The 14,206-nt window shown below is 43.9% G+C and overlaps 2 protein-coding genes across 2 annotated transcripts; both read left to right on the top strand.

Annotated features, from left to right (window-relative positions):
• The first annotated feature begins 2,684 nt into the window (after positions 1-2,684).
• Positions 2,685-6,194, top strand: LOC136485098 (uncharacterized). The gene is made up of 12 exons (XM_066482045.1): positions 2,685-2,935; positions 3,451-3,678; positions 3,795-3,878; positions 3,980-4,035; positions 4,138-4,273; positions 4,536-4,632; positions 4,740-4,806; positions 4,899-4,997; positions 5,083-5,172; positions 5,251-5,405; positions 5,500-5,607; positions 5,839-6,194. The coding sequence occupies exons 2-12, from the start codon at positions 3,462-3,464 to the stop codon at positions 6,005-6,007; spliced, it is 1,278 nt and encodes a 425-aa protein (XP_066338142.1). The 5' UTR covers positions 2,685-2,935; positions 3,451-3,461; the 3' UTR covers positions 6,008-6,194.
• Positions 6,195-9,525: 3,331 nt separating this feature from the next.
• On the top strand, positions 9,526-11,920 carry LOC136485097 (disease resistance protein BAK6-like). Its single transcript, XM_066482043.1, has 8 exons — positions 9,526-9,648; positions 9,724-9,856; positions 10,064-10,135; positions 10,226-10,369; positions 10,477-10,620; positions 10,735-10,815; positions 10,927-10,979; positions 11,099-11,920. The coding sequence occupies exons 1-8, from the start codon at positions 9,570-9,572 to the stop codon at positions 11,134-11,136; spliced, it is 744 nt and encodes a 247-aa protein (XP_066338140.1). The 5' UTR covers positions 9,526-9,569; the 3' UTR covers positions 11,137-11,920.
• Positions 11,921-14,206: the final 2,286 nt, after the last annotated feature.

Raw genomic sequence — 14,206 nt, 5'->3', positions numbered from 1 at the left:
GTGATCGACGCAAGCGACAAAACTCAGCCCCTCTGGTTATGAGAAACCGAGGATGGGGTAACGCACACAACTCAAAACCGACCCCTACCAAGCCCAACGGGGCTCGGGGGCCCAAGACACCCGAAACACCTGGGGTTGCGACCCCAAACTCGCCCCATCATTCGGCTACGCCTGGACTGCACGCCAAACACCTGGGTCTACGACCCCGAACTCGCCCCATCCCTCGACTACGCCTCGACTGCACACCAAACGCCTAGGTCTACGACCCCGAACTCACCCCATCAGGATCCATGACTCTGACTCGCCCGATCCCACAGCGCGCACCGACGCTAGGATCCACGAGCTCCGTCTCGCCCGATCCCTAAACTAACTAACTAACTGCCGAGCTCTATCTCGTCCAAATCCCTAAAAACCAAATCGCCTCGGCTGCGCAATGACGCCTTGGTTGACAACTCCGTCTCGACTAAAAAAACACACACACACGCCTGCTGACAAAACCCCTAGGCGATTCTACCCGAATCGCCCGGGGGCTCGGGGGCTACACCCGCGAGAGAGCTCACGCGCACCCACCGTCAAGACAAAAATCCCCCAGATGATTCTACCCAAATCGCCCGGGGGCTCGGGGGCTCCTGTCGGATTCATAAACCTGGGGCCCCTTATGGACCGGCTTCCCAACAAGGGCTTGGCCCAATAGGCAACATTGCGAGCAACACGCAACTCATGGGCTGGCACAAAAACCTAGACGACAGGCCAGAAGGATGATCCAATCTTCGACCGGAAGGCCTGTTCGAGGAGGAATGGTGTCTGCTTCCGACTTCGGCCCGCCTCTCCTACCGGAGCGCTCGCTTCGGTCTCCAGCCCGCCTCCGGGCGGCCTCTTCGACCGGAAGGCCTGGCCAAAGCACTACTTCCGACTCCGATCCGCGTCTCCGACTGGGGATGCACCAAACCCCTGCTCACTGCTCTTCTCCAACTGGCGCATTTAGAGCCAACTTGGACTAACCGTCCGGGGACGCCCGCTCGGTAAAGACCAGGGAACGGACGAAGAAAGTAAGGCAGGGCGCACAAGTCAAACCGCAATACCAGGGACCGTACCTTGTGCACCTGTCAGGCGGTACCCTGTGACCCTCCTGGCATGACAGAACTCAAGCAGTGTTGTAGGCGCCGGCATTTACCGTACTAGGGGAACATGGTAAAACCCCTTGCATGCCTCCAGGTACCAACAGTGTGGCAGGCGCCGACGTCTGCCATACTCGAAGAAGACAACACAACCTCCCACGTGTATCTGACATTCAACAGTATTATGGGCGCCTACCATAATCCTATACCCGCCGGCGTGGGCAACCAGGCTCAGTAGCACACGCGCTCTCTCCCTCTCACTTGTAAGGCCACCCCTTCATCTATAAAAGGGAATGCGCTCTCTCCGACAAAGTCAAGTTCATTCGGTAGATTCAATCAGATCGATCAAGTTCACTTAGCACATAGCGGAGCCCCGTCACTCTCGGCCCCTCAGACCAGAGTCCAACCGGACCTCTCGTACACCCATCTTTCTCCTTCTCGTTTGTAACCCCACTGCAAACTTCGAGCGCCTGGGCTCAGGAATAAAGTCACCGACCGACTCAAACTGGACATAGGGCACGTTGCCTGAACCAGTATAAACCCTGTGTCATTGAGTGCTAGGTCACCTCCGATCACAATGTACGACAAAACTACAAATATTTACGTGTTGGTCACTTTCTGCACCGACAAATAGCAAGTGAAAATTTTAATAGATGAAGTTGTTTTTAGCTTTTGAGAATGTTTGTGACTTATTAGCGCAAGTACAACAATTGTCTTATAGCCAAGCTAATCAATACTCTAGTATCTAATCCTCACAAGGCATGCCTTGTGAGGCACAACAATTGTCTTCCAGAAACTATCAATACCATATGCTACCACTCTAGCATCTGGCAACAAACTATTGATCATCTTTTCGTGAAAACATAAACTTGTATGATCACCTAGAATCTCTTATAATTTAGGATAAATCTTAAATGCTTAATGAGTCCTCTAGCAATTTCTAAAATTTGTGACAAATTTCCTTTTTCTCCAACACATTCCATTATTAATAAGTGTAATTTCTAAAATATATATGCTAAAAGTTTAAAATATGGAATATAATTACCTCTAAATAAAATATTGAGCAATATATTTTGAAATTGACGAAGTCACCATTGTCAGTATGTGAGTCACTCACCTTTAAAAGAATAATTCTATTAAATTGTAAAATAAATTTAGAAAAAATCTAAATACTTATACGAAATTGGGTGGATTGGTTCCAACTAAGGAACCTAACAAAATATATTAGTGTTGGAAGCAAGAAAAATTAGTGTTCAACTATGCGCCTTGAATAAAGGAAATTAGTGTTCCAATGAAAGGAAAAAAATTGGTCCACCTAATTTGTTGGAAGCAAAGTTCAAAACTCATGAGAAAATAACCATAATACATTAAATTTCCGATCAAACGGCCAGAGACAGTTCTGAACAAGACGTTGAACTTGCTACTCCTATCTGTCAGTCTCGCGCCCTTGATGCTTCTGAATTTAATAGCACTGGCGGCTGCACTCCTCCCACGACGGTGGCCATAGTTTAGTGGCTGCAGTACAGGCTCCACTTGGGGGCGAGGAGGAGGCGGCGGGTGCCGCTCCTGTGGCCTCGCCATGTGCTCTCTCCCCCCGTCCTCGGCTCCTCCTCCCTCCTCGGTATCTACATGACATTATGCCAAGATCTCCCTCTCTGATCTGACCACCGCTGCCATTTGCGTCTGCTCCTCGCAAACCCCTGTGTCGCTTTGCCCTTCGTTTCGCCAACTATAAAACCGGGGGTCCTGCGGTGTGTGACCTTTTTATACCGATGTGCAGTGCAGGGTCAACTTCGTCAGGCTTCCTGGGTCACACTGTAAGTACACTGGGCTGGGGGAGTGAGTGCCTCCTGTTCTTGATTGACTGACTGCTCTTGGATGCTCATCGATCTTGGTTGCTGCTTTTTGCTAACCCCTTTCTGCCGATCTGTTCTGTTCACTCTTTTCTGAAAGTATACTTTTGGTTCAGTTGAGTTGCTATATAGTATTTCAGAGTGTGGGGGCCGAGATCCACGAGACCACAACATGTTTGAAATACCTGCAATTATTTACTAATATACTGTCGAATTCTTTGATATGATTTCCAAACTTACATGGTATGATGAGCTCGAGTTTAGCTGACTCTACCCAGCTGAAAGTATTAGAAGTTTGTATATTTGATTCATTGTTTAGTTCTTTTCTGTGTTCACTGCATCCATAGTTTAGTTGTTTTCTTTTCTGTGTGATTCTGTTCTCTTCATTTGATTCCTACTGTTGTCAATTCTCAATCGGTCCGAAATGCCACTTCAAAACATTTGATGGTAACTCCACTCTGAATTTCATTACTACTCAGAAACTGTAAAGATGGGGTGTGGCCCATCAATCCCCGAGAAGTACAGCATACGAGGGAAGGGGCGCAAGCGCCGGAGCATCATACACGAGGTTGCTGTGTTCGTGCCCACCATCCGCATACCGGTGGCTTCTGACATAGCTCATCCGCTCAGGGGAATAGTTTCCAAGGATCTCGTCGATCGCCTCTCCACACTCCGTGCTCATGTCGTCGCGCTGGCTGAAGAAATCTGTATGTTCATCACTGATCTGTGGTTACTATACTACTGCTCTGCTCACCAGCGGAACTTGGTTGTTGTAAAAGGTTCTGATTTACTGTTTTAATTGGTGACCTCATCCTATGCAAAGATTCTGCGGACGTATCAGCTGTTCAAGAACTGCAACATGCGTTAGAGGAGTACTTGCCAGTTGTTCTTGGTTTAACAATGAAAGGTTTCAACTTTTTCTTATTCACTTCTATATAATCTCTTCTGTATAATCTTCATGGTTAATTACTCAAAGATTTATAATGACATTTTCATTGATCGGAACAGAGAGCCGTCTTGAATCGTCAGTACAATTCAGATGGAAGACCTTAGACGATGACCAGGTGATAGTTTGGCACCTTTGCTATTTTATTGCGTTGGAATGGAGGGAGTATTATTTGGATGCCTTTACTGATTGAATTACAAGAGGTTTATTTCTTATTCAGGAGTGTTGTTTGGCGAGTGCATGGTATGAGGTGCTCTCAGTGGTCCACATGATGGCCATGCTTGCATTGTTTGAGGCTAATCTATTACTCATTCCAAAGAACAGTCAAGCTGGTGGTGAAAGGAAGGTATCAGAAGGTCTGTTCATCTTTTTGTTACTACTAGCAATTTTTTTTTTCATACTTGTCTCTAATTTCTTGCCAATCTTGATGACGGCCTCAAGTGAAGAAGATAGTTTTGATCACACTGGCAGTATTCAATTACGGACACCGTAGAAAGATTACTGTAACAATAGTACATAATACTTTTGGTAGCAACATAAGGAGGAGTATATCTCCTCATGAATACTTTGTCCCATATGTAAAATTGGGGAAATGACACTTTGTGATTACTTCTGCAGATGCAAAGAAGGATGTTGTCGATTCATTGCTCAGGGCTTCAGGATGCTTAGACTATTCCGTGCATCGCATACTTGCTCAAATACCTGCACAAGTCAAGTATGCACTCATCCTTCAATGCATGTTAGCCAGGAGAAGTTTGAAGTTATCACCTTTGAATGTTCCTTTAAGCAAGTGCTTACTATACCTTGTGCTTTCAACTGCAGAAAGAGTTTTCCTAGTTACTTGCAGGAGGGTATGCTTGAGGCCATCTCAATTCAGGCATTGGCTCAGGCAAGTTCACCTGTTATACTTATATATCTATTTTTTTATATTATGGTGCCGAATTTGTAATTATCTTGTACTGTCCCAACTGCACAAAACAGTGTGTAGAAATACAGCTTGGCTTGGCTTCTGAATGTGAAAAGGCAACATTGTCAGTAAAGAGGAGGCTAGCCTGTGAGCAAGTCAGTTATTTTTCTCAGGTCAGTAATGCATAACAAAGTCCTACAATTGACATTTTCTTCAGTTATTTCGGCGTCAACAATATTTCTACTTATTTATGCTCAGGCTCACTATTGTCTGTCGGGATGCGATACAAGTGACTCGTATGGAAAAAAGCTTCTGCTGTTCCTGAAGTGGAAATGCATGGAGGCTAAGGTTGTCTGAAGACAACATAATCCCTTCAGAGTACCCAAAACTGAATTTCTGATGTTAATTTGTTATCTTGCCCATCAGGCTGTAGCATATTACTACCATGGTCTCGTACTGGACAAGGGCGGTGAACCGGCCAACCATATCAGCGCAGTCTGCTGCCTCTCTTCAGCTGATGACCTACTTTCAGACAGCAAAAGGGCTTGCTTGAGTTTCTGCCTGGCAAATCCTGTCACAAGGTCTGATACTACATTACTACTCCAACATAACTAATAGGTTAAATTAATCAAAATATGTGCTGACGGGATCTTTTACTTATTCAATTGTACGTAGGGTACCTCCTCCTTGGGGTGTCATGAAAAACATGCACAAAAAAATTCCAGATGTGGCTTACAAGAAGTTTCAAGTGTATGGGCATCTGTTTGAGCAAAACAAGAATAGGTAAATCCCCAGATCCCAGGACCAACTCTACATCTGAAATGGCAAAGTTTACAGTTGGAAGGTGGTTGTTTGTTGATTCTAATTGCTTTTGCCCAAAAACAATATTCAGAGCATGTTGAAAATTGAAATGGAAGTCTGCTTGAATTAAGCTCAAGAACATAGATGAACAACCTATATCATTCATATTTATTGTTTTGCTCTAGTGGTAATTTCACTACTTTCCTGGTGCAGCACACTTCAATCGGTTCCTGATCTACCAGAGTTTGCGCTGTCACTGAGACCAGAAGGATATGAGTTGCCAAGCACTGATTCAATCTGGGAGAATGTTAATGGCCAACCTCAGATTCAGAGCCTCAAGGAGCATCTGAACGATGGCGAAGATGAAGTAGATTTAAAATGATAGTTCTCACTTCCAAATGCTTCCTTTCATTGTACCACCAAAGGTAGCAGAAGTTATACTCTAGAATTCAAAATGCTTAACCCAAAATGTTTTGGATTCAGCATATGCCACAACTGCATCTGTATAATTGCAACGATTACCGTATGAAATAGTAAAGTCTTGATGTATAAAAGAATAATAAATAATAGGAAAGAATAGTTGGTTTCTTACTGTAATCGCCTTAATTTTACTTTCCCAACTGGAAGAACAGAGCATCACAGAAAAAAAAAACTATGGCACACATTTCAATAATAAAACAATAATTGTCCATTAGCCTGGGTGTGCTCATTCATCATGTGCATGAAAGTTAGAACTTGATCTGTAGTAGACAATTTGAAAGGTCAGTCTCAACTGTTTACTAATTGTCGGGGTTATGTAAATGGGATACCCCAAAGCATGGCTTTAAGAGCCGATTAGGCGATGGCCCAGCTGGCCACCAGCCCAGCTAAACACGGCCTGCCTCGACTCCTCGCCCTCGAGCCAAACGAGGCCCACCTCGTACTCTCCCACCTCTCGACCACCTACAGCCTTGGCCGCAAAGGAAAGGACGAGAGGTGGGAAGACACATATAGTACGCGTGCCCTGTCCGGGCACGCACGCGTACACTCCGCCAAGTACAAGGAGGATAGCAGCCTGTCTGACAATTCGGATATAGGGCAGAGCGTCGCCTCGGTCAGCACCCTGCTGACAGACAAGACCACACCAGGGCATCGCTACGTCACTCCCGTGTGGCTCAGCACCACCCAAGTCCCGTCCAGCCTGATGGACGGGTGTACGATCACACCCACCATGATGTGGGGACCACAATGGGGAGTCCGCTCTCCCACTCTGACCGGATCCTATGCCCCCGATCCGACCTCAGGAGGTCGGGGCAACAGGATCCCGACCTCGGGAGCAGGCAGCCCGCGATGGAACAACCACTCTCCCCGTACAGTGACATCGCGACTTCTCTCCGCCACGATGATAGCAAGCAAGCCATACCAGGCATGGGAGTTGGTGATCAACCACCACTCCCGTTGCACCGCCATGGTCGGAATAGTACCGCCACCGTATGCCACGCCTTGGCGTAAGGAGCAAGCTGAAGACGACCATACCTCGACGTGACAACAAGTCCAGACGGACTACTTAACAAGCACGCTAGCTTCTCCACCCTTCGGGCTCCTGGCCACTCGGACTAGGAGAACCCTTACTTTGCATGTAACCTAGCCCCGCGACTATATAAGGGGAGCCAGGCCTTCTTTCGAAGGATAGACTCCAAGTTGATTGACTTCCAGTGGATCGACTTCCTACGATAGGTTTCCCCTTTCTCAAACTCTTCCCTCCAGTAGGACTGTAGCTTTGTATACCCCCTGTTGTAAGCCTTTTAGAGCATTTTGGCATTGAGGAACATGTACTCACACGTCTCTGGCACTACACGTAGAGCTTCGTCCCGAACCTGTATAAATCCTTTTGTGTCTTGGGTGCTAGCCATCGAATCCCTTAAGCAGCGCAGCGATAAATTTACTGGTCGGTTCTCAAAACACCGACACTAATCCAGTTGTCGGACAAGGTTATTTTTGTACACTTCATGATCCTTCCGAATGAGTCCAACGGCCTGAACAGTAAATGTGAAGAAATGCTTTAAGGTCTGGATCAACAAAAATGATTCATTTGACTTTCAGATGTATAATATTACATGTAGGAAGAAATATAGTTAGGAAAGTTCTACTCACCCTTTGAAAAAAACATGCTCCATTCAAACATTTTGACTCCAGGACTTCAACTCACGTGCTGTTGGAAGGATCTATGGAAAAGTTGTGATAACTTACTGCCAAATGTTGCCTTATGGGTAAGCATTAGTGACCGAAAGTCAGCCTGTGCGAAGTTTTTGGCAAATTTTGCTATAGGTCCCACAAAGAATCATGGTATTTGCTATGGGATCCATAGGAAATACCATAATTGTCGAGTGTGCTATCTGCCTTTGAAAGAAACTTTTTGCTACGAGGTTACCACCTAATAATTTCAATCATGTACTTCAAAATGAAGCTGTCTAACAACACAACACATCTGACCCATGTACATACGTAACTCTTCTAGAAGTCTAGAAAATTAAGTAGTTAAAAGTTTTTGAGCTTTGGTTGCTAATTAAGACTAGTGATTTGTGAGTATAGACCACATAATATAAAACAGAAATGCATGAACAAATTATGTAGACTGGATTTTATGAGCATAGGGATGTGGCTCATGTTACCTGTCAAATTGATACAATATGCTAATGATTCAGCCACATCATTGGAGGGCAGAGTTGACTGGCTCAATCTCAGCCCACTGGTGCCGGTTTGACAGTTATCACAAAATATTTTTTTAAAGAACTTATGTTGTTATTTACCTATTTATAGCGTATAAAATGAATTCGTGAAAAAGTAAAGTTTCAGTGAGTTTTGATTTTGAAATCACATATGGAGTATCTGTGTGCACAAAACATAGAGAGAATGCATCGTAAAACCCAAAACATGTACAAATGGTACAAATTAAAGTCCCCATTCATTGTTTGCACGAATCACCATGTTTCTTTCGAATCAAGTTCCTTAATGTTATTTGTACCAACAAATCCACTTTAAGGGCATGCAACTGTTTCCCAACAAATATTTCTTTTGTCCAACATCCAGCTTTGCTGCTAGTATAAAACATAGAGAAAATTTCTCCTTAGTCACTCTAAACTTGCTTGATTGTCTCTCCTATGTGTAACACCTAGCACCCAAGAACTTGCACGGTTGCCTCATTTAAACTTGTGCGGTTTCTCACCTAGCTAGCTCCCTGAAGGACTTGAACAGAAGCAAAGTTTAGGGGGGGGTAAGGTTAAATAATGCAAGATTGCAAGTTTAGGGGCTATGTGTGATAACCGTGTAAGTTCAAGGAGACGAGAAACTAATTAGAAAGTTTAAAGGGCAACTTGAGAAATTCACACAAGTTCAGGGATGTATGGTGCAATTGTCTCTAAAACAATTATCTTTTCTTTACAAGTTGGATGATCTACTCCAGGAAGCCTTAGCCGTATCATCATCATAAACAATTGAACACAGCAGACAAAGAGGTTGCGAACACTTGGTGCCAGGTGGTAGCAAACGCCATGTAAAACATAAGTCCGATGGTGTGTATGTAAGCGCTTTGTGCAAAACCAAAATGTACCTTGACTATCAGGTCTACTGAGGCCACTCTGAATGAATGAAATCAAGAGGGGGATCCTCTCCCCTTCCGTCGACTTACGAAAAAAAGGTGAAGTTTTACTTGGTCAGAGATAATGTTAACAAATCTAATCTAGACCTTACTCGAAGGCACAACAATTGACTAGAAATCTAGGGGTAACAATTGACTAATCTAATCTAGAACTTACTTCTGAAGAATCAATGAAGGAAAAAATGTTAATCAGACTGATAAAGACAAATTACTTCAACAGCCATCCCTTTTATTTATTCATAGAATCGTGTATAAAAAGCCTCCCTCTCCACCATCTGTGTGGCAAACAGTTCTGAGGTTTGCAGCAATGGCGGCACAGTTTGCAGCAGCAGGAGTCCTCATCGGGCTTCTCGCTCTTGCAACATTTGCAAGCTGCAACACTGAAGGTATACCGATCAAATAACAGACGCTATTTTCAATCTTAGTCTTTTCTGAAACATGCATGCTGTTGTCACTTGAAGGTGACATACTGTACAAGCAAAGGTTGGCATGGAAGGACCCAAACAATGTGCTGCAGAGCTGGGATTCGACGCTTGCCAATCCCTGCACCTGGTTCCATGTCACCTGCAACAACAATAACTCCGTCATCCGTGTGTATGGCACTATCTATTCTTCCTCTATGATAGTTTTGGGATCAAGTATAATCATTCCTATCTGTACCTTTCCAGAATTCAGAATCTCTGAAACATCATCAGGACGTACGCAGTAAACTAGTCCTGTATCTACCACTGAGGACTGAAAGATACAGTACTTATCTAAAAACCTTGTCAGGCTGAAGTCATTGTTTCTTGCTTCCTGCAGGGATTTGGGCAATGCAGGCATCTCCGGCCCTCTGCTTCCAGATCTCGGAGAACTTGAGAACCTCCAGTACATGTATGAATCGCATAACCTGTAGCAAGCAATTACTGAAAGCATCATAGAATGGCAATTTCCTGAACATGTACTTGCCATGCATGTTTGCAGTGAGCTGTATGGCAACCGCCTGAACGGTTCGATTCCAGAAACACTGGGCAACCTGACTAATCTCATCAGCTTGGATCTCTGGGTCAACCTGCTTACCGGCCCAATACCATCTACGCTTGGTTCCATCAGCACGCTGCGATATCTGTAATCAACCTTTTAACAAGATTTTCATATGCCCTTTCATAAGACAACCCTGAATTTTGACTACTATTTTCTAAATTGCACATTTTTGGATTAATGGTGTTCTACAGGAGGTTGTACCAGAACAATCTGACAGGGTCTATACCATCATCGTTTGGCAATCTGACTAGCCTTCGGGAATTGAAGCTTCAAGAGAATTCATTGAGCGGCTCTATTCCTGCCTCCCTTGGCAACGTCAAAACATTACAGTTCTTGTATGTCATTGCTCGTAAATTCGCATACCGTATTCTGAATGGCCAAGAAAGATCATACTAGTGTTGTTTACTTGTTCTCTATAGTAAATTTAACTTTTGGTCTTCTTTGCACAGGGAACTAAACGGGAATATGCTGACTGGCACGGTTCCACTGGAAGTCCTCTCCCTTGTCCTTGTTGGGAACCTGACCGAGCTGTGAGTACCGAGTAATATAGCAATTTAATACATCATTAGCACTTCTACATGTATGGATACATTATATCACGAGATGATGATCCTTTTTTTTCAAAAATTATCTGCATTTAGAAATATTGCTAGAAACAACCTGGATGGCACCGCGACATCGTCCGGACTGAGAGGTACTGACGTGATTGTAAATCTCAATTTTGATAGGTTTAGCTTTTGGTTTTATTTTCACATGCATATACAGTATATATGTAGTGATGCTTACAAGAACTACAATTTGGCAATGTCACAGTGTCTACGATTATCCAGGATATGCTGAAGACTACATGATGGCTTGATGAGTCCTTGGATCAAGGCTTTGTTTTAATTTGTTTCATGCAAACGCGGGAAATAAATGAATAATTCCAATGGGATGCATTGGTCTAGACACCTTGCAGTAGAATATGTTTGTCGAGTTTAGCTCAATTTGTGAGGAAATAATGGATAATGCGAGTTGGACAATTCAATTTCTCTTAAAAAATGGCTTTTGTCCTGAATAAAAATAATCTCTAATATAGTATATATAAAGCAAGAGTTTCCTCTGTGCGTTCTTGTCCCCTCCGGCCTCCCTCTATTCTGAACTACTAACTTTATTCTAAATTATAAATCATTCCAACTTTTTTAAAGAGTTAAAGCACTTCAAGTTTTACCAAAATTATAGAGAGAATTATAAAGATTTATGACATGAAATAGGTAAACTATGGAAATATAATCAATGAAGAATCTAATAATACTTATATTCTTAAAGAGTTAAAGCACTTCAAGTTTTACCATATTTGACTTGTGTTTGTTCTTATGAATTGACACTCCTATTATGTTTTAGGGGCTTGGTATGCTCTAATTTGTTAAATAGATTGTAACTTTTCTTCTTGTAAATGATTTATTATCACATAAGAAAGTAAAGAAGTGTTTGTAATGTCTTATGCCCATTCAAAGGAAAATCAGTCTCTGTGTATAATTTCTTCTTGGTTGTCTTCAAAATTCTTTGATCTCACTTTGCACTTGCTATTTTTCCATTGATCGGTACTGTCCATTGTGTACTGCCTACTATCCGCTTGTGTAGCTACATTGTGCGTGCTTCTTGTGACTGGGTTGCTGCTGGCAATGCAGAGCTCCGGTGGCCTTCTCCTGTCCCTGAGGTCAGGCTTAGGCTCAGGCAGGCAGCGGGCAAGCGGAGGCAGCTTGTCGTCGTCTATTTTTGACATAAGTGTTGACTCCATTCATGATGAACTATTGATTTGAATGAAACTTTGTTGGTCATGCACAGAAAATACTGTATGGAAAATATATATTTTAATATGCTGTTGCTACTGTTTTAAAATAATTTTTTTGTGTGTTCAACTCTTTTTTTCTGTGAGGCTGGCTACACAGAAATATTTTTTTTTAATCTGGGTGAAATAAATTTTTCTGTGAGTTCACCTAGACCGACAGAAAAAACGTGTTTTTTCTGTGCGTTTATGCGTTTATTTCTGTGTGGATTAACACACAGAAAAATTAGTTTTATTCTAGGTGAACATAATTTTTCTGTGCGTGTGAGACCCACAGAAAAATTGTTTCTGATGGTGAACCCACAGAAAAATTCGATTTTTCTGTCATTATATTTCTGTGGGTATTTTTCTGAGGGTACATCGTCAGAAAAATATTTTTCTGACGGTATTCGCATTTTTCTGTGTGTTTTCGCACCCACAGAAAAAAAGCGAGATTCCAGTAGTATTATTTGATATCATAAATGTTATTAGTTTATTATATAAATTTGGTCGAGATGGTTTAACTCTCCAATAAAGTTTGAATGCCTTATAATTTGGGAGTGGGGGAGTATAAAATAACCTACAGCACCGATCGCTACTGCGTGGTGACTTGATAAGTGTAGTGAAAAAAAGATTACTAAAGGCGTGACTAAAGGAATATACTAGGTTATACACCATTGAAATTATATAGTTTCGCTTTGGATATAATATATATCGAAGAAATTTCTAGAAAAGATCAATTCTTTCTTGGAAAAAAGGAATCGCTCCAGCAAACACTTTGGCCCCAAGACTTGGACACAAATGTTGCCGAAACACAGAGTTTACAGAGGTTGCCGAAACTGTACAAAACAGCTTGAGCAAGCACCGCGAACGGAAGAAAGAGGTGTGATCATGATCGCCGGCATGGCAATGCCGATTGACCCGAGTGCAGCAATGGAATGGGCACTTGAGATCTGCTGCCATCTATTAGGCGGCGACCAGCCTGCGAATGGAAGAATGACAGCGCCAAGCATGCAGTGGCAAATGCCAGAGGCGGGCTCCCTAAAGATCAATGTTGATGGGGGCATACTCCCAGGAACCTAGCACAGGTGCAACGGGCGCGGTTCCGCGTGACAGTAGCGGAAATTTCTTTGCGGCATCGGCTCGATGGTTGGATTCGTTGGGATCAGCACTCCTGGCAGAAGCTGAAGCGCTTCGGGATGGCGTGCGGCTCATACCAGGAGGCACCAGGGAGCGCATCATATTAAAGACGGATTCTCAGGAGCTGGCATCGCTGTGGAACAACAGAAGAATGCACCGGTCGGAGATAGCTGCAATCCTAGAAGATGTGGAGGAGATGGCGTCAAACTTTAGCTCCTTCCAGGTTCTTCACACGAGACTATCAGCGAATTTTGCAGCTCACTTGTGCGCTCAGCACGATTCTTCCTTTCTAGCAAATTTTGTATGGCTGCAGCCTCCTAGCTTCTTACAGAATTGCTTGCAATTCGATTGTAACAATGCTGTTTAATGAATGAAGCAAATGGTTCAAAAAAAAAAAAAAAGCACCGCCCAAGCTCCCTCCAGGCACTTGCGCACTCATTTACACAATTACTGACGGTACAAACTCCCTAGTTTTAAGACTCCGACTTGTATCCACAGCCTCGTTTCTTACCGGATCGTCCCTAGCAGCCTATGAATTGGATCTATTTTACTTACGACGTTCGTCGCCTGGACGTCCGGCGCCAGCAGCGTGTCCGGATGTCCCGTGCCTGCTGCCCGCCCGTGTCCGACTTTCCCGCGCAGCGCCCGCGCATGCTCCTTGCCCGTGCTGCCGCTGGGTCCCGATTTAACCGTGCACACTTGTGGGGGGGAATCATCGCGTCCGCTGCCATCAGGAGCACCAGCGACGCCTGGCCGCGCACTCCTGCTGCCCGCATGCTAAAGATGGCGCGTGATGCTGCTACTAACCGGCCACATCAGCTGGAATCACTACTACAAAAAAGCATTTCTAGGGACGGCTGGTAAGTCTTTGTAGGAGCGGTTTGGCCAACCGTCCCTACCGAACCGTCTCTACAAATTATGTATTTGTAGGGGCGGTTCCCAGGCCGGCCCTACAAATCGATTTGTAGGGGCGG

This window comes from Miscanthus floridulus, chromosome 10 (assembly GCF_019320115.1).
Source record: "Miscanthus floridulus cultivar M001 chromosome 10, ASM1932011v1, whole genome shotgun sequence".
Lineage (NCBI taxonomy): Eukaryota > Viridiplantae > Streptophyta > Magnoliopsida > Poales > Poaceae > Miscanthus > Miscanthus floridulus.
Note: the sequence above shows the minus strand (reverse complement) of the source record. Positions and strands in the feature narration are given on the sequence as shown.